Source organism: Chanos chanos, chromosome 1 (genome assembly GCF_902362185.1).
Source record: "Chanos chanos chromosome 1, fChaCha1.1, whole genome shotgun sequence".
Taxonomy (NCBI): domain Eukaryota; kingdom Metazoa; phylum Chordata; class Actinopteri; order Gonorynchiformes; family Chanidae; genus Chanos; species Chanos chanos.
In genome coordinates, this window is record NC_044495.1 from 1,349,155 (window position 1) to 1,376,053 (window position 26,899).

General features: G+C 46.2%; 1 protein-coding gene across 1 annotated transcript in view; it reads right to left on the minus strand.

Annotated features, from left to right (window-relative positions):
• Positions 1-1,138: 1,138 nt before the first annotated feature.
• mvb12ba (multivesicular body subunit 12Ba) overlaps positions 1,139-26,899 on the minus strand; it is a 30,106-nt gene continuing 4,345 nt past the window's right edge. The window contains exons 2-10 of the mRNA XM_030775667.1: positions 25,158-25,280; positions 19,636-19,743; positions 16,358-16,454; positions 15,679-15,808; positions 14,035-14,181; positions 11,514-11,605; positions 9,947-10,002; positions 9,212-9,271; positions 1,139-1,758 (exon numbers count right to left, since the gene is read on the minus strand). Coding sequence (XP_030631527.1) covers positions 1,672-1,758; positions 9,212-9,271; positions 9,947-10,002; positions 11,514-11,605; positions 14,035-14,181; positions 15,679-15,808; positions 16,358-16,454; positions 19,636-19,743; positions 25,158-25,280 — 900 coding nt within the window. The 3' untranslated portion in view covers positions 1,139-1,671. The remainder of the gene's footprint in view (positions 1,759-9,211; positions 9,272-9,946; positions 10,003-11,513; positions 11,606-14,034; positions 14,182-15,678; positions 15,809-16,357; positions 16,455-19,635; positions 19,744-25,157; positions 25,281-26,899) is intronic.

The window sequence follows — 26,899 nt, forward strand, 5'->3', positions numbered from 1 at the left end:
TGTGACTGATGAGAAACAAGACACTAAAGCGTAGCAGAGGAGCATATGAGCCACACTGGGACAGGGTTTAGGTGTTAGACCAGTTCAGAGGGTCCAGGTTCACGGTGGTGGTCTCTGGGTGGTTTTGTAGCAGCAGCACAAACCAGTCAGACCAGGGATGAAGTGGTTCAGAGAGGTTTCCATGACAACACTAAAATCCTGAAATATAATACACTTTGAAAAACACCTCATTAAAACAATGAGAGAGTGAAACAGTGCGAAGAAAGCGTTAATAAAACCACACACACACACACACATCAGTCAGAGCTGAAATGCATTCCTGATTCATCGCCTAGTCATGACACGAGTTGTGTTTTGTTGTTGTTTGTTCTGAGAGCGTGTGTGGAGGGGACGTGTGGGAGGATGAAGAAGTCTGACTGGAGTTTTACGACATAAACCCCGACGCCACAGTGTCATCCTGTCTCCTGCTCCACTCCTCTCACTGAAGACTCCAGGAGAAAACCTGTCTCCTGCTCCACTCCTCTCACTGAAGACTCCAGGAGAAAATCTGTCTCCTGCTCCACTCCTCTCACTGAAGACTCCAGGAGAAAATCTGCACGTTGGTACACGACTCATGCTACGCAGACGAGGCTCTTTTCACCAGGGACAAACAAACACATAACAAGCAAATAAACAAACAGAAAGCGCCGGCCCTGGAGTCTCATGCATTGTGCGGGTCCAATCAGTGCCACGTGGATCCGCTGCAGCCCTGGCTGCACACGCTGATCTAAAGTTTGTCCGCCGTTGACTCCGTCTGCCTGCGTGGCATGTGACACAGCCACTCCCATCTCTGCCAGGCGGCACGGGGAGGGGGCGGGGCAGGGCAGGGGGACCAGCAGCCGCACATGGCCACACTGCGCTCTGTACTGACCAGTCCTACAGTGCTCAGTACACAGAGCAACGAGCACAGAGCAGTGTGTGTGTGAGAGAGAGAAAGAGTGTGTGTGTGTGTGTGAGAGAGAGAGAGATAGAGAGAGAGAGAGTGTGTGTGTGTGTGCCTGTGTGTGTGAGAGAGAGTGTATGTATGTGAGAGAGAGAGAGAGAGAGAGTGTGTGTGTGTGTGTGTGTGTGTGTCTGTATGTATTTGTGCAGTCTGCAGGCCCGTCCTGGCTCTCGGCATGGTCAAACATTGCGTCATCCCTTTGATAGGTAGTGGTTTTACTGGGAACACTGGAGCGTAGGGTTTGTGACATCCCTAATGACCCACATCCTCCTGTACCAGTCAGCAGCATGAAAATAAACATGGGACATCACAGATAAAAGACGTTTTCTCACGATATCAGTTTGTTGAAGTGAATGTGAAAAACTGAATGTTTCTTTTACACCCACACTGTCTTTCAAAACGAATTTTTTTGTTTTGTTCTTCTTAGTTGTGTGAAGGAGTAGGTTGTTTTGCAGGAGCAGGAAGTGGAAAAGGAGATTGTTGTTCTGAATGAGGAGAAGGTGGAAAAGGAGATCGTTGTTCTGAATGAGGAGAAGGTGGAAAAGGAGATCATTGTTCAGGTGAGAAGGATCAGGAAAGATGGAGGAGGAAGCATCCTTTGTTTTTTCAGTTTGTCTTTGTTGTCTCTCAGTAGTACATCCTCTCTCTCTCTCTCTCTCTCTCCCTCTCTCTCAGACAGCATTCTCTACTCAGGCCTCGGATCCCAGAGACGTCCGGGTTGGGCTGGGGGGCAGTCGGGCTGCAGCGCTGTGCTCTGTACGGAAGCTGTAGTCATACTGAGAGAGAGAGAGAGAGAATCACTGGCAGTTCAACAGTGTGAATAGAGACAGCCTGCCCTCTAGTGGCTAAACCAGATCATGCAGTTTAAAGTGGATAACTGGACTCGAACACAGACTGTTTCTTTTCTAATGAGCTCATAAATGAGAGGTTTGAATATAAAGCAATTTAATTCAAAATGCAATTCCAAGGCCACGGTGAATAAGAGCTTAAATGCTGTATAGGGGTGAATGCACTGATGATTGGTGATGTCACCGTTAAGCTGCCAACTCCCAGGCGATCATTAAATTCAAAATTTAACCCGAAAATGAAGCCATGAGAAATGGTGAGCAGTGAACTTACTTAAAGCGTCAGCAGAATGATACAGGTGACAGTAATCAAATAAAAGATCTTTTATGAGGTCAATCTCAACCAAAACTGCCTTGCAAATCTGCACTACTGCTTGTCACAATGCACCAGGAAGAAACGTGGTGTAGACCGCCCTCTAGTGGACTAATGACGATTTGAGCAGAAATCCTAATCTAATGTAGAGATTTCGCTGTCACTGTTCAATACGCTCCAGCCCTTAAACACATCACAGTCAATCGACATCAAATCATTCATGAGACCAGTCAGAAGAGCTGAGAGGAGCAGGGTTTTTCTGGAGAAGCTCTGATACATTCTGTCCTTCACTCAACAGTTAATGTTTAATTCATAAGTCAACACGGGTGTGCGATATATATCGTTTACAATAATATCTTAATTGTTGTCTTACGATGTGCGAGTTGACATTATCGAGTATGTTACTCATTTTGCAAAAAAACATGCCTTGAGAGTGCATGCATTCACTGTGTCATGTAGCCTGGTAGGACAGACTACTGTGAGAGTGCATGCATTCACTGTGTCATGTAGCCTGGTAGGACAGACTACTGTGAGAGTGCATGCATTCACTGTGTCATGTAGCCTGGTAGGACAGACTACTGTGTGTGTGTGGTGAGAGTGCATGCATTCACTGTGTCATGTAGCCTGGTAGGACAGACTACTGTGCGTGTGCAGTGAGAGTGCATGCATTCACTGTGTCATGTAGCCTGGCAGGACAGACTACTGTGCGTGTGCAGTGAGAGTGCGTGTGCGGTGAGAGTGCGTGTGCCGTGTGAGTGCGTGTGCGGTGAGAGTGCGTGCGCGGTGAGAGTGCGTGCGCGGTGAGAGTGCGTGTGCCGTGTGCTGGTATAGGTGTACACAGTCAGCGCACCACAGGTTAAGCTAGCACAGCTGCCTAAAACTGCATGACTGAAGTTAAAGATGAGTGAACAAACATCAGCAGGAGACAAAACACAGACCCCACCAGCCTCACAATCTACACCGTTAGATTTAATTGTCAGACGAGGATCATCCTCACTGCATGGAGGTGGTTTGGCTTTGAAAAGACGAATGTCGCTCAAAAGACGGCATTCTGCAAACTATGTGGGAAATGAAGGGGACGCGTCTGTTTAAAATGCTCTCGTTATAATAGTTTTTGTTTCTCTTTTTCCAGGGTAAATCCTGTTGGTCACTTTGAGATGGTTTACTCATACTTGACCTGTTTGATCTCAGTAATACCTGCACTGGTGATTTCAATTTTTCTGTATTGTTTTTTCTTGAATGTTTCAGTTTTAAGTAAATAAATAAGACCTGTTTTCCTTTAATATGTTGTTTCCATTAATATCATCAGTAAGCAACAATTAATATCCTATCAACAAGAGCGAGCTGGTACAATATAAAACTTTTACAGACACATTTTTGAAAGGATGCAAAGTATCGTCTACTTATCGTTATCGACAAAATCCCAGAAAATATCATTTTTGGTCAATGTCGCACACCCCTAATTGAACGTGTTGCTGTAAACATGCGACTGACAGACACACAGGGATACTGTCTATAGGAGTGCTGTAGTACTGTCTATGGGAGTGCTGTAGTACTGTCTATGGGAGTGCTGTAGTACTGTCTATGGGAGGGTTGTAGTACTGTCTATGGGAGTGCTGTAGTACTGTCTATGGGAGGGTTGTAGTACTGTCTATGGGAGTGCTGTAGTACTGTCTATGGGAGTGCTGTAGTACTGTAGTACTGTCTAGTACTGTAGTGCTGTCTATGGGAGTGCTGTAGTACTGTCTATGGGAGTGCTGTAGTACTGTAGTACTGTCTAGTACTGTAGTGCTGTCTATAGGAGTGCTGTAGTACTGTCTATGGGAGTGCTGTAGTACTGTAGTACTGTCTAGTACTGTAGTGCTGTCTATAGGAGTGCTGTAGTACTGTCTATGGGAGTGCTGTAGTACTGTCTATGGGAGTGCTGTAGTACTGTCTATGGGAGGGTTGTAGTACTGTCTATGGGAGGGTTGTAGTACTGTCTATGGGAGTGCTGTAGTACTGTCTATGGGAGTGCTGTAGTACTGTAGTACTGTCTAGTACTGTAGTGCTGTCTATGGGAGTGCTGTAGTACTGTCTATGGGAGTGCTGTAGTACTGTCTAGTACTGTAGTGCTGTCTATAGGAGTGCTGTAGTACTGTCTATGGGAGTGCTGTAGTACTGTAGTACTGTCTAGTACTGTAGTGCTGTCTATAGGAGTGCTGTAGTACTGTCTATGGGAGTGCTGTAGTACTGTCTATGGGAGTGCTGTAGTACTGTCTACGGGAGTGCTGTAGTACTGTCTATAGTACTGTAGTACTGTCTATAGGAGTGCTGTAGTACTGTCTACGGGAGTGCTGTAGTACTGTCTACGGGAGTGCTGTAGTACTGTCTACGGGAGTGCTGTAGTACTGTCTACGGGAGTGCTGTAGTACTGTCTATAGGAGTGCTGTAGTACTGTCTATAGGAGTGCTGTAGAACTGTCTATGGGAGTGCTGTAGTACTGTCTATGGGAGTGCTGTAGTACTGTCTATAGGAGTGCTGTAGTACTGTCTATGGGAGTGCTGTAGTACTGTCTATGGGAGTGCTGTAGTACTGTCTATGGGAGTGCTGTAGTACTGTCTATAGGAGTGCTGTAGTACTGTCTATAGGAGTGCTGTAGTACTGTCTATGGGAGTGCTGTAGTACTGTCTATGGGAGTGCTGTAGTACTGTCTATAGGAGTGCTGTAGTACTGTCTATAGGAGTGCTGTAGTACTGTCTATAGGAGTGCTGTAGTACTGTCTATAGGAGTGCTGTAGTACTGTCTATAGGAGTGCTGTAGTACTGTCTATGGGAGTGCTGTAGTACTGTCTATGGGAGTGCTGTAGTACTGTCTATAGGAGTGCTGTAGTACTGTCTATGGGAGTGCTGTAGTACTGTAGTACTGTCTAGTACTGTAGTGCTGTCTATAGGAGTGCTGTAGTACTGTCTATGGGAGTGCTGTAGTACTGTCTATGGGAGTGCTGTAGTACTGTCTATGGGAGTGCTGTAGTACTGTCTATAGGAGTGCTGTAGTACTGTCTATGGGAGTGCTGTAGTACTGTCTATGGGAGTGCTGTAGTACTGTCTATGGGAGTGCTGTAGTACTGTCTATGGGAGTGCTGTAGTACTGTCTATAGGAGTGCTGTAGTACTGTCTATGGGAGTGCTGTAGTACTGTCTATGGGAGTGCTGTAGTACTGTCTATGGGAGTGCTGTAGTACTGTCTATAGGAGTGCTGTAGTACTGTCTATAGGAGTGCTGTAGTACTGTCTATAGGAGTGCTGTAGTACTGTCTATAGGAGTGCTGTAGTACTGTCTATGGGAGTGCTGTAGTACTGTCTATGGGAGTGCTGTAGTACTGTCTATAGGAGTGCTGTAGTACTGTCTATGGGAGTGCTGTAGTACTGTAGTACTGTCTAGTACTGTAGTGCTGTCTATAGGAGTGCTGTAGTACTGTCTATGGGAGTGCTGTAGTACTGTCTATGGGAGTGCTGTAGTACTGTCTATGGGAGTGCTGTAGTACTGTCTATGGGAGTGCTGTAGTACTGTCTATGGGAGTGCTGTAGTACTGTCTATAGGAGTGCTGTAGTACTGTCTATGGGAGTGCTGTAGTACTGTCTATGGGAGTGCTGTAGTACTGTCTATAGGAGTGCTGTAGTACTGTCTATGGGAGTGCTGTAGTACTGTCTATGGGAGTGCTGTAGTACTGTCTATGGGAGTGCTGTAGTACTGTCTATGGGAGTGCTGTAGTACTGTCTATGGGAGTGCTGTAGTACTGTCTATGGGAGTGCTGTAGTACTGTCTATAGGAGTGCTGTAGTACTGTCTATAGGAGTGCTGTAGTACTGTCTATGGGAGTGCTGTAGTACTGTCTATGGGAGTGCTGTAGTACTGTCTATAGGAGTGCTGTAGTACTGTCTATGGGAGTGCTGTAGTACTGTCTATGGGAGTGCTGTAGTACTGTCTATGGGAGTGCTGTAGTACTGTCTATGGGAGTGCTGTAGTACTGTCTATAGGAGTGCTGTAGTACTGTCTATGGGAGTGCTGTAGTACTGTCTATAGGAGTGCTGTAGTACTGTCTATGGGAGTGCTGTAGTACTGTCTATGGGAGTGCTGTAGTACTGTCTATGGGAGTGCTGTAGTACTGTCTATAGGAGTGCTGTAGTACTGTCTATAGGAGTGCTGTAGTACTGTCTATAGGAGTGCTGTAGTACTGTCTATGGGAGTGCTGTAGTACTGTCTATGGGAGTGCTGTAGTACTGTCTATGGGAGTGCTGTAGTACTGTCTATAGGAGTGCTGTAGTACTGTCTATGGGAGTGCTGTAGTACTGTCTATAGGAGTGCTGTAGTACTGTCTATGGGAGTGCTGTAGTACTGTCTATGGGAGTGCTGTAGTACTGTCTATGGGAGTGCTGTAATACTGTCTATGGGAGTGCTGTAGTACTGTCTATGGGAGTGCTGTAGTACTGTCTATGGGAGTGCTGTAGTACTGTCTATAGGAGTGCTGTAGTACTGTCTATGGGAGTGCTGTAGTACTGTCTATGGGAGTGCTGTAGTACTGTCTATAGGAGTGCTGTAGTACTGTCTATAGGAGTGCTGTAGTACTGTCTATAGGAGTGCTGTAGTACTGTCTATGGGAGTGCTGTAGTACTGTCTATGGGAGTGCTGTAGTACTGTCTATAGGAGTGCTGTAGTACTGCCTATGGGAGTGCTGTAGTACTGTCTATGGGAGTGCTGTAGTACTGTCTATGGGAGTGCTGTAGTACTGTCTATGGGAGTGCTGTAGTACTGTCTATGGGAGTGCTGTAGTACTGTCTATGGGAGTGCTGTAGTACTGTCTATAGGAGTGCTGTAGTACTGTCTATGGGAGTGCTGTAGTACTGTCTATGGGAGTGCTGTAGTACTGTCTATGGGAGTGCTGTAGTACTGTCTATGGGAGTGCTGTAGTACTGTCTATGGGAGTGCTGTAGTACTGTGTAGTACTGTCTATAGGAGTGCTGTAGTACTGTCTATGGGAGTGCTGTAGTACTGTGTAGTACTGTCTATAGGAGTGCTGTAGTACTGTCTATGGGAGTGCTGTAGTACTGTCTATAGGAGTGCTGTAGTACTGTCTATAGGAGTGCTGTAGTACTGTCTATGGGAGTGCTGTAGTACTGTCTATAGGAGTGCTGTAGTACTGTCTATGGGAGTGCTGTAGTACTGTCTATAGGAGTGCTGTAGTACTGTCTATAGGAGTGTTGTAGTACTGTCTATAGGAGTGCTGTAGTACTGTCTATAGGAGTGCTGTAGTACTGTCTATAGGAGTGTTGTAGTACTGTCTATAGGAGTGCTGTAGTACTGTCTATAGGAGTGCTGTAGTACTGTCTATAGGAGTGCTGTAGTACTGTCTATAGGAGTGTTGTAGTACTGTCTATAGGAGTGCTGTAGTACTGTCTATAGGAGTGTTGTAGTACTGTCTATAGGAGTGCTGTAGTACTGTCTATAGGAGTGTTGTAGTACTGTCTATAGGAGTGCTGTAGTACTGTCTATGGGAGTGCTGTAGTACTGTCTATGGGAGTGCTGTAGTACTGTGTAGTACTGTCTATGGGAGTGCTGTAGTACTGTCTATGGGAGTGCTGTAGTACTGTCTATAGGAGTGCTGTAGTACTGTCTATAGGAGTGCTGTAGTACTGTCTATAGGAGTGCTGTAGTACTGTCTATGGGAGTGTTGTAGTACTGTCTATAGGAGTGCTGTAGTACTGTCTATGGGAGTGCTGTAGTACTGTCTATAGGAGTGCTGTAGTACTGTCTATGGGAGTGCTGTAGTACTGTCTATAGGAGTGCTGTAGTACTGTCTATAGGAGTGCTGTAGTACTGTCTATGGGAGTGCTGTAGTACTGTCTATGGGAGTGCTGTAGTACTGTCTATGGGAGTGCTGTAGTACTGTCTATGGGAGTGCTGTAGTACTGTCTATGGGAGTGCTGTAGTACTGTCTATGGGAGTGCTGTAGTACTGTCTATAGGAGTGCTGTAGTACTGTCTATAGGAGTGCTGTAGTACTGTCTATGGGAGTGCTGTAGTACTGTCTATAGGAGTGCTGTAGTACTGTCTATGGGAGTGCTGTAGTACTGTCTATAGGAGTGCTGTAGTACTGTCTATGGGAGTGCTGTAGTACTGTCTATGGGAGTGCTGTAGTACTGTCTATAGGAGTGCTGTAGTACTGTCTATAGGAGTGCTGTAGTACTGTCTATGGGAGTGCTGTAGTACTGTCTATGGGAGTGCTGTAGTACTGTCTATGGGAGTGCTGTAGTACTGTCTATAGGAGTGCTGTAGTACTGTCTATGGGAGTGCTGTAGTACTGTCTATGGGAGTGCTGTAGTACTGTCTATAGGAGTACTGTAGTACTGTCTATGGGAGTGCTGTAGTACTGTCTATAGGAGTGCTGTAGTACTGTCTATGGGAGTGCTGTAGTACTGTCTATAGGAGTACTGTAGTACTGTCTATGGGAGTGCTGTAGTACTGTCTATGGGAGTGCTGTAGTACTGTCTATGGGAGTGCTGTAGTACTGTCTATAGGAGTGCTGTAGTACTGTCTATAGGAGTGCTGTAGTACTGTCTATAGGAGTGCTGTAGTACTGTCTATGGGAGTGCTGTAGTACTGTCTATGGGAGTGCTGTAGTACTGTCTATGGGAGTGCTGTAGTACTGTCTATGGGAGTGCTGTAGTACTGTCTATGGGAGTGCTGTAGTACTGTCTATAGGAGTGCTGTAGTACTGTCTATAGGAGTGCTGTAGTACTGTCTATAGGAGTGCTGTAGTACTGTCTATAGGAGTGCTGGAAAATCTCCCAACAAGTTTCAAACAACCATCTCTGATTTAGCCCACGCCCAGACGCAGGACAGAGGTATCTGAAAGTCTGCTCTCCCTCAGTGCTCTGCTGTGTGGCAGAGGTCAGAGGTCAGATGTGTGTGTCCGTGTCGTTCCCACAGCGCTGGGACGACGTGTCTGGGTTTGGTTTCATTCCCAGAGAGCACCGGGAGGGATCTATAGCGTAAGGCATGCTGGGTAACGATGAGTCAGAGGAAACACGCTCACCTCTTTCTCGATTTCTGCCAGTGTTTTAATCCTTATGCCCATCAGATCCACCTGCTGGAGCTACAGAGGAGACAAACACCAGCGTTAGGACCACAGCTGACGTCTCTCTCTCTCTCATTCTCCCTAACTCCCCACTCCTGTCTCTCTCTCTCATTCTCCCTCCCTCCCCACTCCTGTCTCTCTCTCTCTCGTTCTCCCTCCCTCCCCACTCCTGTCTCTCTCTCTCTCGTTCTCCCTCCCTCCCCACTCCTGTCTCTCTCTCTCTCGTTCTCCCTCCCTCCCCACTCCTGTCTCTCTCTCTCTCGTTCTCCCTCCCTCCTCACTCTGGCCTTTCTCTATCACTTCTCTTTCTCTCCTGTAACTGAGTCTGCACTGAGATGTGAGTAAATCCAATCAGAAATCCCTCCCCATCCCCCAGATTTTATCACTGACATGAGCACTGTCCCCCTCTCTCTATTCCCATCTCTCTCTCTCTCTGCATGGCTGTTCTCTCTCTCTCTCTCTCTCTGCATGGCTGTGCTGTCTCTCTCTCTCTCTCGCCCTGCATGGCTGTGCTGTCTCTCTCTCTCTCTCTCTCTCTGCATGGCTGTGCTGTCTCTCTCTCTCTCTCTCTGCATGGCTGTTCTGTCTCTCTCTCTCTCTCTCTGCATGGCTGTGCTGTCTCTCTCTCTCTCTCTCTCTGCATGGCTGTGCTGTCTCTCTCTCTCTCTCAGTATTAATTACAGACAGACTCACATCGCTGGAGGCACAGGCAAATTTCTCAGAGATCATGAAAGGGACTCCATCCATAGCTGTAGAAACACACAGACAAAAACACCACCAGGTCATTAACACATTTATATATGTACAGATATACACACACATTTAAATATGGACAGATATATATATAAATACACACACACACACACATATATATATACTAAATGTGCGTCGGTGTTGTGATGAACAGAGCCTGTAATAAAACTGACTTTACACAGCCACTACTGAGAGGCACAGCTCTAGAGAATTCAAACTGTGAAAATGACGTGGGATGGAGAGAGTGAGAGAAGAAGAAAGAAAGAATAAAAGAGAGAGAGAGAGAGAGAGAAATGAGTGAGAGGAGGAGGGCTGTTCTGACTCATCAGACACCATCTGGACCTGACCCTGTTCAGCAGTGCTGGGGATGGAGAGGAGACATGGACATCAGTGACACACAGGTTTTATGTTCGAGACCCAAACACCAGGATACATGTGTGAGACTGACAGTGAAGGTTACATGTGTGAGGTTTTGACAGTGAAGGATACATGTGTGAGACTGACAGTGAAGGTTACATGTGTGAGGTTTTGACAGTGAAGGATACATGTGTGAGACTGACAGTGAAGGATACATGTGTGAGGTTTTAACAGTGAAGGATACATGTGTGAGATTTTAACAGTGAAGGATAAATGTGTGAGGTTGACAGTGAAGGATAAATGTGTGAGACTGACAGTGAAGGATACATGTGTGAGGTTGACAGTGAAGGATAAATGTGTGAGGTTTTGACAGTGAAGGATAAATGTGTGAGGTTTTGACAGTGAAGGATACATGTGTGAGACTGACAGTGAAGGATACATGTGTGAGGTTTTAACAGTGAAGGATACATGTGTGAGGTTTTAACAGTGAAGGATACATGTGTGAGGTTTTGACAGTGAAGGAAAAATGTGTGAGGTTGACAGTGAAGGATAAATGTGTGAGGTTTTGACAGTGAAGGATAAATGTGTGAGGTTTTGACAGTGAAGGATAAATGTGTGAGGTTTTGACAGTGAAGGATAAATGTGTGAGACTGACAGTGAAGGATAAATGTGTGAGGTTTTGACAGTGAAGGATAAATGTGTGAGGTTTTGACAGTGAAGGATAAATGTGTGAGGTTTTGACAGTGAAGGATAAATGTGTGAGGTTGACAGTGAAGGATAAATGTGTGAGGTTTTGACAGTGAAGGATAAATGTGTGAGGTTTTGACAGTGAAGGATAAATGTGTGAGGTTGACAGTGAAGGATAAATGTGTGAGGTTTTGACAGTGAAGGATAAATGTGTGAGGTTTTGACAGTGAAGGATAAATGTGTGAGGTTTTGACAGTGAAGGTTTGTCTACTGACTCTGACCTGCCGTGTGGCTCTGCTGTTAGTCTGGACACACATCAAAAGGACTGTGAGATTCTGTTCTATTGGGACATAACACTATATCCCAGTCTGCCTTGGTCTGGTCTTACTGGTTTGACCCTACTGGCCTGACTGCGTCGGTTCGTACTGGTCTGACTGGCGTGGTGCGGAGTTTGGGTCGGTACCTGAGATGGCATAGAGGTTGGAGTTCTGGTGCTCGTAGTCGGGTCTGGTGGTACTCTTTCTGAAACTGGCCGGGAGGGTCATGGATATATGTCTGTCAGAGGAAATAAATAAAAAAGACAACAGAATGAACAGGTTCAGTGAATGAAGGAAAAACATATGTGGTAAACATATCGTCCAGAATACCTGTAAACCATATTTTTAAAAATAAACCACGCTGATCTCTAGAGCAAGGTAATACTGGTATTATTGTTATTGTTATATGTGTTTGGTATTATTATTACTGTTATATGTGTTAATGTGTTTGGCATGGGGGGGCTGTCTCACTGCCCACAGTCCAGAGACAGTACATCTGCACGGTAAAGGTCTACGCCGCTGATGAGTGAGGTGCCACAGTCTGCCTGAACACTGTCAGAGTCTCACTGAACACTGGGATGTTTCCCTGACTCGGGTCTATGTGTGTCTCTGTGAGAAAATACAGTCCTAAAACACAGCAATGTGATAATGAGGCTGAGAGTCAGACTCTATATACAGAACAGAGCTGAGAGAAAACCAACCCCAGGGCCCCTCATGTCTGCCTTATAAATATCACATTCCCACGCTAATCTTTACCTGTCTAATCAGAATGGATAAACCTTTTTTTTTTTAATTTTATCAAAGAACAGATAAATGTTCTCCCCAGGGAAAAGGAGCTGACAAGCGTCAAGGAAAAGAAAAACACAGCCAACAAGCTGTGTATGCCTCTCACCATATCAAACAATCTGACTTCAGATTATCAGCCCCAAATGTAACACAGATGCCATGGAGCCTGACTGTGATTTTTCCTCCAGGAGCACAAATTACAAACAGAACAGAACAGAACAGAACAGAACAGAACAGAACAGAACTGCCTGAAGCAGAAGGCCGGGACTTCCGCTTAAAGAGGGAAAGGGGAAGACACTTCACTGGACAGTAGTGATGGAGCACGTAGCGCACTGTATGAGACATGGGATAAGTTTATGACGTCACTAATGGCAACAGCACTGACGAGTCTGCACTGCCACTGGGATTATGATCAGTATGTTAACTGGGAATACAGAATGAGCACTGGGCAGTCCAACTTCACACAGTGTCTGACAGCCTAAAACTGCCTCACACAGACCGTGTAAAACTCCTGTAAAACCTCTGTGTAACACACACACACACACACACACACACACACACACACACACTGATGGAGCAGCCGTATATGAAAGGCCCAGAGATCATGACCCTGCGGTCTTCAGTGCAAGGCTGTATCAGTGAGGTCAAAGGACACACACTCTGAGCACAGATGTGAAAGAGGAAGTGTGTGGCAGAAATGGCCAATATTAGAACTGATACTGATGCACTACACACCTGTCAGCTGTCTCCTGGCCATGCACGCATTCACGACTGCCAGGGAGAATTCAAGCGTGAAAAACAGCCCACTAGTCTAAAGGTCAACGGAGTGTGTGCGGTTAAGGAGACTGCTACCGAAGAGCCCCATACGGGTAAATGACTGCATCACAGGTCCACTCCGGGTTAAAGGAGGGTGGGCTGGACCTGCTGGCCCAGAGCCACAGGTTCATGTTTGGGGTGGGGGTGGGTACGTCACAGGGAGAAGAATGTGGACACATGTAGAGGAAGCAGCTGGAGTCTGAGCAGCTCTCCCGCCTCTCTCAGCTCCCACTGCCAAACACACTTCCTGTCTGGGTCACATGACCTCTCTGATCCAGAATAGCGTCATCCTTTTAGTTTAAGATTCATGTATAAAAAAAAAACCCTGGGTAAATCGGTCTCTTAAACGAACAGTAACAAGAAAGCTAGCAGCACAGAGCTGGAGAGATCTGGAAAAGTGAATTCAGACCAGATGTCAGAGGAGCACTTGCTTTGGAATGCCAGCAACACAAACTCACTTCATTTGTGAGGTCAAAAGTCCTCATTTAAAACACACACATGCACACAGCTCTGTCAGTAAGAGGCCCTTTGCTCTGAGACTGGGAGAAAGACATCAGACGGTTTTCTCATATGTCTGGGCCATTATCTGAGGAATTCCCCCAAACCCGCCAACTTCTGACCCAGCACACGCCCAAAGTTTTCCCCCTCTCCCTGTCTCTATCTTTGTGTCTGTCTGTCCCTCCCATCCAACTCTGTCTGTCTGTCTGTCTCTTCATCTGTCTGTCTCCTCCTAACCCCCCACCCCCTCGCCATCTGTCTGTCTGTCTGTCTGTCTTCATCCACCTCCTCTGTCTGTCTTTCTCTCTCTGATTTCTCTCTTTGTTTTCTGCAGCTGTGACTGGAGACAATACACACCACTCACACTTCTTCATTATTCTTTAGCCTGTCTGAACAATACAGCCCCTTCATTCCACTAAACACACACCTACACACACACACACACACACACATATACACGCTTGAGCACACACCTCTGTGTGTGTGAGTGTGCGTGCGTGTGTGTGTGCAGGTGTGTGTGTGTGCGTGTGTGTGTGTGTGTGTGTGTGTGTGAGAGCGTGAACACACTTGGGCAATACTGGAGCCGGTGTGGAGTTGGTGCTGACTGTCTGGACAGTGGTGCTGCCGGGGGTGGTGCTGTTCTGGATGGGGCAAGAGTCCTGGGCTCGTGGCACTTTACCCATGCGGTACCAGATCCCCATGCTGTTCAGCTCTCTGTGGGAGGGGGAAAAAAAGTGTCACTTCCACCCTGTGGACAGGCAGTTTTCCATCACATTCGAAGTGCAATTCATTTGGTTTTGGTTAGGTTAACCTGAGCACACCACGGAGCTGCAGTGGAATGCATCTCACAATGATCATTCCCAGTCTAAACGCTATCACATCAGCATTTTCTAATAAAACCATATACTGAGACACGCCACTCATTGCTACAGCTGTGTGGCATTACTGCTTTTTCACTAATGTTTTCTGGTTCTAATTACATGTTTTCAGCGGTTCTGTGTGATCTGAAGAACAACACAAATCACACACACAGTAGGAAACAGGCAGCAGAACAGGAAGTAGAATGTGTAGTGAGAGTGAAGCTGTGTATGTGTGTGTGTGTGTGTGTGTGTATGTGTGTGTGTGTGTGTGTGTGCGCGCGCAGACAGTGAACAGTTGCAGTGTGGGTGTGTGTGTGTGTGTTGACAGTGAACAGTGGCTGTGTGTGTGTGTGTGTGTGTGTGTGTATGTGTAGTGTGTGAGCAGTGTGTAATGACAGTGAACAGTGGCTGTGTGCGTGTGTGTGTGTGTGTTGACAGTGAACAGTGGCTGTGTGTGTGTGTGTGTGTGTGTGTGTGTGTGTATGTGTAGTGTGTGAGCAGTGTGTAGTGACAGTGAACAGTGGCTCTGTGCGGGTGTGTGTGTGTGTGTGTGTGTTGACAGTGAACAGTGGCTGTGTGTGTGTGTGTGTGTGTGTGTGTGTGTAGTGTGAGCAGTGTGTGTTGACAGTGAACAGTGGCTGTGTGTGTGTGTGTGTGTGGTGACAGTGAACAGTGGCTCTGTACATGTGTGTGTGTGCGTGTGCAGTGTGTAGTGACAGTGAACAGTGGCTGTGTGTGTGTGTGTGTGTGTGTGTGTAGTGTGTGCAGTGTGTAGTGACAGTGAACAGTGGCTGTGTGTGTGTGTGTGTGTAGCGACAGTGAACAGTGGCTCTGTACATGTGTGCGTGTGCAGTGTGTAGTGACAGTGAACAGAGGCTGTGTGTGTGTGTGTGTGTGTGTGTGTGTGTGTGTGTAGTGTGTAGTGACAGTGAACAGTGGCTCTGTACATGTGTGTGTGTGTGTGTGTGTGTGTAGTGTGTAGTGACAGTGAACAGAGGCTGTGTGTGTGTGTGTGTGTGTGTGCGTGTGCAGTGTGTAGTGACAGTGAACAGTGGCTGTGTGTGTGTGTGTGTGTGTGTGGTGACAGTGGCTCTGTACATGTGTGTGTGTCTGTGTGTGTAGTATGTAGTGACAGTGAACAGTGGCTCTGTGCATGTGTGTGTGTGTGTGTGCGGTGACAGTGAACAGTGGCTGTGTGCAGTGTGTAGTGTGTAGTGACAGTGAACAGTGGCTCTGTGCATGTGTGTGTGTGTGTGTGTGCAGTGTGTAGTGACAGTGAACAGTGGCTCTGTGCATGTGTGTGCAGTGTGTGTGGTGACAGTGATGGGTGGAGTTAGGCAGGCAGACTGACCCTATGAAGGTATACTGGGGCGGGGCCTGTTTGGACCTGCCCAGGATACGGATGTCACAGATGGCAGCCTCTGTGGAGTCCCGAGGGATAAACTTAATACACAACCTCCTCTTCCTGAACGCTGGCTCCTCTGGACAGAGAAACAGAGAGAGAGAGAGAGAGAGAGAGAGAGAGAGATGGGGGGTAGAGGAGAGAAAGAAAAAGGGGGATGTTGGTGGGGGACGAGAGGAGAAGACAGAGAGAGGGGGATGGGCAGAGAGAGAGAGGGAGAGAGGGAACAGCAGGTCAACTGGGGCATATGAAAGGCAGTTTAGGACTACAGTACTGCACTGATAATTGATTAAATCTCAGGCTGAGAAATGTGAGTGCTGAACCTGAGCCCATTTCATTAACATGTACTAGCAGACTGCTTAGTGCTCACAGTCCCACAGGAAAAACACAGAGACACTGGTTCACTGAACACTGGCCCACAGAGAGCTCTGTTAGCAAGCATCAGCATCCTTACTCACCTTCACAGCCCTACATCATAGCCTGCATCAGGACCACTGACTCTCAGGGCCTGAGAGTACAATACCCAGTGGTTACTATGGCAACTATAAGCCGCTTCGGTACTTTAGTCCCCAAAACCCAGGGTGCAGTTTGAAAAGGTGAGGTACAGGAGGAGAGAGGAGGAGCTTACGTGTGTCTACCGTCTCCTGGATGGGAATGAAGCCCACGGGTAGGGTGTCTTTGATGTCAATCAACTTCATGTCAACCAATACGTTTCCCAAATGACTCTGTAAAGACACACACACACACACACAATGAGGAACAGCAGTCACACAACACATTGCTTAAATACCACAGAAATGACTGTTCCCACCACAAACCACTTCCTTCTGCTCAGTCCAAGTAATGGTGCACACACAGCACAGACTTTAACTCATGTATGGACATCTTAACTCCACACACACACGAGAGTGAGGGCGGCCAGTCAAAGCCACTGAGAGGGTGATCTGGGGAAATGAATGGTTGGGAGACATCTCATGGAGACTGTAGCTGAGCTAGAACGAGCGCAGCTCTCACAAGGAGAACCTCTGCAGGGCCTTTTACTGTGCCTCTGTCATCCACAGACCACAGTCCAACTGCAGTCCACACAATTCCTCTACCTCTGAGCCTCTCTGTCTTTGATCAGGGCTATTCCCAACAAACTCAGGGTTTTTTCTGTAGCTGCAGAACCATTACAACTGTTTCTTTTTTTTTTTGGCAGCTTCCACACAACACTGGTAAACCACGGCTGTGCATTCCAGGTTTATCCAATAAGAAACCAGTTGCAGTAAAGGTATTACCTCAGTCTTGTGTCTGCAGACTAAGCCGTGTTTTTACCTGGGGTCTCAGAGAGTGTGACTGATGGGCTGCAGAGGGCAGGTGTTTTAAGGTTAATGAGGCTTAAGTCCCTCTGCTCCTTTAGCCTGACCAGGCCTGATCACTCCAGCTGTCAGATCACTTTTACTGCCGGAGAAGCAACTGCATGACTGGGAAAAATATATCACAAACAGATGATCCTACAGTGGCTGCATCTGAGTCAAAGACTATTGGCTCTGACAGAGGACTGGCAAACTCAGCCCCTTCTGCTTATGGGACTGTCAGGTCTCGTCTGGATCTGGAAAAGCACACTGGTCGCTCATCTCTACCTCCCAAAAACAGCACAGCCCTATGTGCTTTACTTAACCAACAGACACAGCACAGCCCTGTGTGCCTTACTTAACCAACAGACACAGCACAGACAGCCCTGTGTGCTTTACTTAACCAACAGACACAGCACAGCCCTGTGTGCCTTACTTAACCAACAGACACAGCACAGACAGCCCTGTGTGCCTTACTTAACCAACAGACACAGCACAGACAGCCCTGTGTGCTTTACTTAACCAACAGACACAGCACAGCCCTGTGTGCCTTACTTAACCAACAGACCCAGCACAGACAGCCCTGTGTGCCTTACTTAACCAACAGACACAGCACAGACAGCCCTGTGTGCCTTACTTAACCAACAGACACAGCACAGACAGCCCTGTGTGCTTTACTTAACTAACAGACCCAGTACAGACAGCCCTGTGTGCCTTACTTAACTAACAGACCCAGTACAGACAGCCCTGTGTGCTTTACTTAACCAACAGACCCATTACAGACAGCCCTGTGTGCCTTACTTAACCAACAGACACAGCACAGACAGCCCTGTGTGCCTTACTTAACCAACAGACACAGCACAGACAGCCCTGTGTGCCTTACTTAACCAACAGACACAGCACAGCCCTGTGTGCTTTACTTAACCAACAGACACAGCACAGACAGCCCTGTGTGCCTTACTTAACCAACAGACACAGCACAGACAGCCCTGTGCGCTTTACTTAACTAACAGACACAGCACAGACAGCCCTGTGCACCTTACTTAACTAACAGACACAGCACAGCCCTGTGTGCCTTACTTAACTAACAGACACAGCACAGCCCTGTGTGCCTTACTTAACCAACAGACACAGCACAGACAGCCCTGTGCACCTTACTTAACTAACAGACACAGACAGCCCTGTGTGCCTTACTTAACTAACAGACCCAGCACAGCCCTGTGTGCCTTACTTAACCAACAGACACAGCACAGACAGCCCTGTGTGCTTTACTTAACCCACAGACCCAGCACAGACAGCCCTGTGTGCCTTACTTAACCAACAGACACAGCACAGACAGCCCTGTGTGCTTTACTTAACCAACAGACACAGCACAGACAGCCCTGTGTGCCTTAATTAACTAACAGACCCAGTACAGACAGCCCTGTGTGCTTTACTTAACCAACAGACACAGCACAGACAGCCCTGTGTGCTTTACTTAACCAACAGACACAGCACAGACAGCCCTGTGTGCCTTACTTAACCAACAGACCCAGTACAGACAGCCCTGTGTGCCTTACTTAACCAACAGACCCAGTAAAAAACGAGGGAAAGAGGGAGAGACAGACACACCAGAACCTGCAGGGAAAGAGGGAGAGACAGACACACCAGAACCTGCAGGGAAAGAGGGAGAGACAGACACACCAGAACCTGCAGGGAAAGAGGGAGAGACAGACACACCAGAACCTGCAGGGAAAGAGGGAGAGACAGACACACCAGAACGTGCAGGGAAAGAGGGAGAGACAGATACACCAGAACGTGCAGGGAAAGAGGGAGAGACAGATACACCAGAACCTGCAGGGAAAGAGGGAGAGACAGATACACCAGAACCTGCAGGGAAAGAGGGAGAGACAGACACACCAGAACCTGCAGGGAAAGAGGGAGAGACAGATACACCAGAACCTGCAGGGAAAGAGGGAGAGACAGATACACCAGAACCTGCAGGGAAAGAGGGAGAGACAGATACACCAGAACGGGTGTTTTCTTCAAAAACGTGCTGAGCCAAAACCATCCAAATGAAGGAAATTTCAGAGTGGGGTTAGTGGGGGGGGTTATTCTCAGTAGATCACGAGGTGATGTCAGTCCCCTAAAAATGTTCAGCTGGAAATGTTCAGAATCCCACAGACCAAATTCTTTCCACTCACACAGACGGAGCACTGGTAATCACACCACACAACATGGTTCCTTAATGCATACACACACACACACACACACACACACACACACACACACACACACACTCCAACCATGAGAAACACTTTGGCACAGGAATCCTGATTTTCTGGTCCATTTCAGCCAGTATAAACAATACTTTCTGAATAAACACGAGGTTTGTAGACACAACAACATGAAGTGATTGGAGGAGACAACGATGGACAATCTGATTTTGCTGAGAAAGGAAACTAGAGATCAGCCTCTTCCAGGGGGTGTCAGAAGTATAAAACACAGCCCGCACAATCTTATCCGTCTCTTCAACAAACCGCTACAGCGGAAAATTCCATAAAAAAGAAAAATTCCAGAGAGGGCCACTTACGTTTTCTTTGGAGAAAACCCTGGTGAAGCAGAGGTACCGGGTCACCTTGGATTTGAACAGGCCATCTTTCCACAGGTCTGCATCCATCCCGTCTGTAGTCTGAGAAACCTGAAAGGCACAGTAAAGACACAGAGGTAATGTGATACCTGCACTGAGATCAAACATGAAATTAATAACCAAGTGAAATATCTCAACTGGGCAAAATACGGATACTGTATCCAAACAGCTCTGAGGGTCAAAGAGCAAAGTGACACATTGTGTTCATCACGTTTCAAACTGAAGGACCCATCTGAGGAACAGAGTGACGCTGGACAGAATCCTGGCGTCACTCAGCAGGGCCTGTACGCGGGCAGGCTCTAATCTGGCACAGAGACCTGAACACTGGGCACTACGGATGGAGCGATTATATCCAATTTCACAATATGTCTCGATATCGTCGTGGGACTGTGACGATATCTACCAAGATACTACATTGTTATTTCACTAGTATATCTGAGTTCTACTATTTCTCCTTGTTGAAAATTGTAGTGTACTGATTAAGACACTTCAGCAGGGGCAAGAAGATAAAGGAAAAAAAAGAAAAAAAAAAAAGAGGAACACACAGCACAAAGGCAGCGTGCCCGTCACATCCAGGCTGGCCAATTAAAGAGCTTTATTTGACAGGTCAGAGTTCGCTGGAAGAGGAAGCTGCTTTTGCTGTTAAGTGGGGTGGAACTGCTGTCATTTGTAAACACCCTGTTGCTAACGGATTTACCAAGCGTTATGTTCGGCAGAGCTAAATCAACGTCTGAATTAGCCAGCTATCAGAATGTACAGTGCATCACGACAGCCTTGCTTTCATCACTGGCCATCACAGGTTGTCACTGGCAATTATCACGTTTACATTAAAAACAAAAATGTGTGCGTGCAATATCTGTGGATGAAAGTTGCTTTATCGGCTAAAGCAGAAGTCCTTTCAGTTACAAGGAAAAACAAATTTTGAACATATAAAAAAATGCTGATTTATTATTCAATAAGGGACATTTTTTCCAAATCATAATTTTTGTTTGTTTTTTAATATCGCGATACATATCATTTCGTGGACGTTTTATCGTGGTATTATCGTACCGTGAGTTTCCGGTATTGTTACAGCCCCGCTGGGCACTGGTCATTACAAACAGGGCTTTGTGAATATGCAGAGGGCCTCATGGATATGATGAAAACGATCCTTCTGACTGAGCGTGCCGTGACTCACACACACAGCTCCCTCACTCACCACTGTTTCTGATGCAGAATGATGGGTTATAATCCCAGACAAAATAATAAATGTTATATATTACAAATCTCCCTTCCAAACCGCTGGACCAAGAGCTATTCCTATGAAGCAATGTGTGCAGTCCTACTTACAGAACTATTTATGAAGAGTGAAGCTGAACCGTCAGGGAACAGCACCACACTAATAATAAACCCTGAGACCCAGATTTCACCACACACACACACACACACACACTCCCTCACAGACACACACACACACACACTCACAATCACGCACACACACACACTCACATGCTTGCACACTCTCACACACACACACACACACACACACACACACACACACACACACACACACACAGTCTGAGTGTTTGAATCACACTTCAGCACAGTGACATCAATGCAGTGATATAAGCAGATTTTTGTGAAGCCATGTTTGCTGTGAAGGTCTCATTAAATAAAACACGCTGCCAACATACACATACAAACACACACCCAAATTCTAGTTTATGCTGCTAGAACAAACTCATCCAGGACGAGTGACCACAGTTTAAACACTAAGTTGTGGGTATGATCTAAAGGCCCGAAGGCCAAAGGTCACAGTCAGAGCAATGGGTTATCACCCGTTTCTGGAGAAGAAATCATGCATTCATCTTTTTGCCAGATCTTCATCTTTCCTGTCGATGAAAGCCAACATATCACATGTATGTGTGTGTGTGTGCGTGCGCGCACATGCGTGAAGAACCTGCACAAAGACCCCATCCCACTCTCGTCCTGGGTCAGCGCACAAAGTGTCAGTAAGGGTTCGAGGGAAGAGCAGACGAGTCATGTGACGGACAGACATGCAGAGTGCAGGACGGCCTAAAAAGGCTCAAACGCAGCCTATGTTTTAGCCTCTTTTCCTGTTTTCTTCGTCTAAGTTTGGCGATGACTGAGAGGTTGTGGTGTGAGGAGAATGTGCCCGTGTCAGACGAGGCAGTGCTCAAAGGGAAATGCTTTGTGCTTACAGACAGACGTGATGACTGACTCTTCAGACTGAGCCAGACAAAAAAAAACTTCCAAAAACAAAGGGCTTATTCAGAAAATGTTACAATCAGAACACGCTAACCAATCTTTTCATCAAAAACTACAAACAATGCTTCATTTTCCGCTACAACTCGACGCACAGGGCACTAACCCAGAGGTCATTTTATCACTATAAACTCATCACAAATAATCTATACTGGTCTTCACACTTTGTCATCCTCCTCAACATAGGACATGGAAGAGAAGAGTCTAATGTGTGTGTGAAGCAGAGTTTATGTTAGACTTTTCTTTTTGTTGGCCAATATGGCCGTTGATATTCCAGAATTCCAGCCACATAGAACAAGTTCAAGTTCAAGTTCAAGTTTATTTAGAGCCCAATATCACTGTTTACAGTCTCAAGGGGCTTTACAGGCCACAGCAGTCAAATCAAAATATGACGGCACCCCCTGACTTAATCCTCATGGCGGGCAAGAAAAAACTCCCCAAAAACCCAAGAGGGAAATGGGAAAATGGGAGAAATCTTGAGGAGGACCACAGAGAGAGGAGACCCCTCCTTGGTCAGACAGGTGTGCAATAGGTGCCGACCACGTGGGCAGTTACAGCTGAAAATAAATTGGGGCATGAACAAAGGGGATGGTGATGTAACAACTACCGGCCATATGTTTTAAGCAGTCATATGACAGCCTAGACACATCAGACTCTTCTCTACTAGAGCAGTAGAGAGAGGAATATAATGTATGTGGAGTGTATGTCAGTAGAGATAAAGCCAGACCCTAATGCTGAGTCTTTGGAGAGTCTCTGGCCTCAGCAGGGCCAGCCCAACCGGGAGAGCCCGGCTCTGCGAACAATGGATGGATTACAAAGAGCACACTGAGCCAGAGACAGCGTGGAGAGGGAAATCAGAGCGGGAATAACAGATCGAGTCACCTACACTACTACAGCGCTGAGGAGGCGGGGGGGCAAGCGGTCTCCCCCGAGGGTCAAGCCACAGGACTCTGTCGATGAGAGCAGACCGAAGGAAGAGAGACACAGAGCATTGTCTGTCAGAGGCAGGGAGGGGAGAGCTGGCCGGCTCTCCCTGGCCCTGTGTGTGGAGAGCTCCCAGGCTGTTTGAAAGGGAAAGAGAGTTTGGATGGAGGACTGCCTTGTTATCAACAGAGAGGGCTTTCACACCGTCTCTCTCTGATGCCTGCCTGTATCCACACTGGCAGCTTTGTTCTGCGCTGGGGTGTGAGTGTGAGCCCAGCCAGCCAAGGGAAACAGGGCAATCCCACAGCACTGCCCCTGACCACAGACTCCAGTCAGAACTGATACAACAGCAATCACAGGGCCAGGGGACAGACAGGTTTCACTTCATATAGTCATTACAACAGTCACAGTAACTGTCATTACAATAGTTATTACAACAATCATTATAACAGTCATTCTAACAGTCAGTGTAACGGTCATTTCTAACAGTCAGTGTAACAGTCATTATAACAGTCAGTGTAACGGTCATTATAACAGTCAGTGTAAAAGTCACTATAACAGTCAGTGTAACAGTCATTATAACCGTCAGTGTAACAGTCAGTGTAACGGTCATTATACCAGTCAGTGTAACGGTCATTATACCAGTCAGTGTAACGGTCATTATACCAGTCAGTGTAACGGTCAGTGTAACAGTCATTATAACAGTCAGTGTAACAGTCATTATAACAGTCAGTGTAACAGTCAGTCTAACGGTCATTATAGCAGTCAGTGTAACGGTCATTATAACAGTCAGTGTAACGGTCATTATAACAGTCAGTGTAACGGTCATTATAACCGTCAGTGTAACAGTCAGTCTAACGGTCATTATAGCAGTCAGTGTAACGGTCATTATAACAGTCAGTGTAAAAGTCACTATAACAGTCAGTGTAACAGTCAGTGTAACGGTCAGTGTAACGGTCAGTGTAACAGTCATTATAACAGTCAGTGTAACAGTCATTATAACAGTCAGTGTAACAGTCAGTCTAACGGTCATTATAGCAGTCAGTGTAACGGTCATTATAACAGTCAGTGTAACGGTCATTATAACAGTCAGTGTAACGGTCATTATAACAGTCAGTGTAACGGTCATTATAACAGTCAGAGTAACGGTCATTATAACAGTCAGTGTAACGGTCATTATAACAGTCATTATATTACAGTGACTGTGGAGACTTACTCACAGGGCCAGTGTGATTCACAGTGAGATTGCCTTTCCTCTTCACATGGCATTCACTCTCATTCATTCTCCGAGAGCACATGTGGTTCAGAGAAACACAGTGACCTTCTCTCCACTGCCCTTGGCATTCCTGCGGTAACGTTCCCTTCTCCTTAAGTACCCAGCTAAACAGTTCAGCCACAGATCATGTCTCCCTCAAGCAGGAATGCCTTTGAACCTGGGCCAGAAGGGCCTGAGATTTTGCGTAGTTGGGATGATCAAAGTGTCTGAGTGTAAGTGTGTGTAACGTTAAGCGGAGAACAAATCCAAGCTCATCAGTTCAGATTTTACAGACACCTCGTTAAAAAAAAAAAAATAACGATAATAATAAAAAGGGCTCTGAACTTGTCTTGATCTGAGAAACTCTCTTCACACAAGGCCACTGGCTATCTAGGCTAAAGCCTAAGGCACAGCCAATCAACACAAACCTACACATAACAAACAGGCACAGCCAACCAATCAACACAAACCTACACATAACAAACAGGCACGGCCAACCAATCAACACAAACCTACACATAACAAACAGGCACGGCCAACCAATCAACACAAACCTACACATAACAAACAGGCACGGCCAACCAATCAACACAAATCTACACATAACAAACAGGCACGGCCAACCAATCAACACAAACCTACACATAACAAACAGGCCAAAGTCAATCAAACGACAGCAGAGTGTAAATACAATGAGGAGTGTGTGGATGTGGAACCTGTGTGTTGTTTTTGGGCAGTGAGTGTGTCAGGTGTGAGGCATGAGGCAGTGAAAAGCTCAGGAGAAGAGCAGAGAGCAGAGTTCAGTCAGTCTGTCCCTCTGTGCCACACAACACACTCAGCTCAGCACCATAGCAACAGGCTCTGTGTGGCTCTTTTCAGTCCTAATGACACACACACACACACAAACACACACTCACAGATTGGTGTGATTGGTCCTTTCTGGGGAAAAAGTCTAAGGTCTGACAAAAACCTGCTGCGTGGGATCACGTGACCCAGCGCCGGTCACGGTCGGGGGACTCACCACGTCGTATCCAGTAGGGGCTCGGTTTCGCGATGCCACGACCCCAACTCCGGTGATGGGATCCATGGGCATGTCGGGCAGGGCGTCAGATAGATCCCGAACCTCAGGCATCTTAGAGGATTTCTGTGGAGACAGAGAGAGAGAGACATGTGAGAGATCAGGGTTTGAGCTGACCTGAGACCAGCACAGCCTCATCTGTCAGAAGACTAGACAAAACTACGGCGGCCACGGGCACTGCAGTGCTATTACGCCTTGTCTACTGACTGGACAGACACAATTTAATTACCGTAAATTCTCAAAGAGTGGCCGGGGCCTGTATTTACCTCAACTGAAGAAAGAACCGGCCCTTTATTAGGGACAGGCTATTATTAGAGACAGGCCATTATTTAACGCGTTACTATGATCCGCAAGATCATAATGCAAACGAAAGAGCGCAGGTTGTTTTAAGTCTGTGTGCTACTGTATAAGTCACAACGTGAGATTGTTTAATTGAGCTGATGCAATATACTTATCTAGATATTGCATCAGCTTGTGTGCAATACACAATAAAGTTTAGCACACAGACCACACAAAAGCAGATGTTTCATGAGCGTTCAAACTGCAGAATTTTCACAGATCATTTTAATGTACCAATATTACCTCAATTTGGAGAGAGAACGAAGAGCACAATTATGGACAGATTAAAACCATCTGTGGATATAGCAAATGATGCAATAGTTTGCAAAGAACCGTAATTCTTTCACAGAATGAAACTGGTAATCATTTACTATATCTATGTCGATTAGTGTTGATTATTCTGTGAATTATTTGTTCTGTTGTTAATCAAGGCTGATAAATGGGAACAGGCTGAAGTAATGACAGGTTTAAAGGTAAAATCTGTTCCTCTGTTTCCAACTCACCGGCCGACATGTCCCTACTGTACCAACACTATCTAAAATCAGACATTTTTCCCCTCTGTGACTTTTTCCAAGTACCGTTAAGACGTGCTGTTACATGAAATAACTCATAGAGACAATGAAATAACACATAGGCAATAGGAAGGAGAGAGTGTTGGCAGTGATGTCCCTGAATACTAATAATGGACTTTAAACACACATAGTCCTACAGCGACCACAGTCCATGTGAGTTAGAACACTATCTGTATTTCTGTTAAAGAGTGAAACTAATAGTAACAGAGTGGTGAGCATAATTACCGTTATGTTGTTGTACTGATGTAAACAATGCTGTGGAAATATGATGCATTTATCACCTGAGCCTTCCTGTCATTTATGGGTTTTTTTTTACCTGTATATGGAACTGGCCTTTACTTGCCTAAACAGGCAGCAGCCCCAGCTATAATTTGAGACTGGGCTTTTACTTGAGAATTTACGGCAGATAAATAAATATATAACATACATAAACTCTGCTCCATGAACCAGGTTACAGAGTCTCTGGACAGCAGCTCCCTCTTGAGAGCACATTAATCACCATGATAAGATAATAAGACCAAAATAGACAAACAGGCCAAAGGATTACTGAAAAATACAGAAACAGACCGTGAAATCTATAGGGAAGATGACTAAAAACAGTCAGAGTGAAATGAGGTAACGCACACGAATAACAGCAACGATGCACTGGAAAAACACCGAACGTTTAAAAGAGAAGTTCGGCAGAGATGGTCGCTATTCAAGCAAAACCACATTCTTACAGTGAGTTTCCTCACACAACACTGTTTCTGACTCAGACAAAACCCACGTGCACAC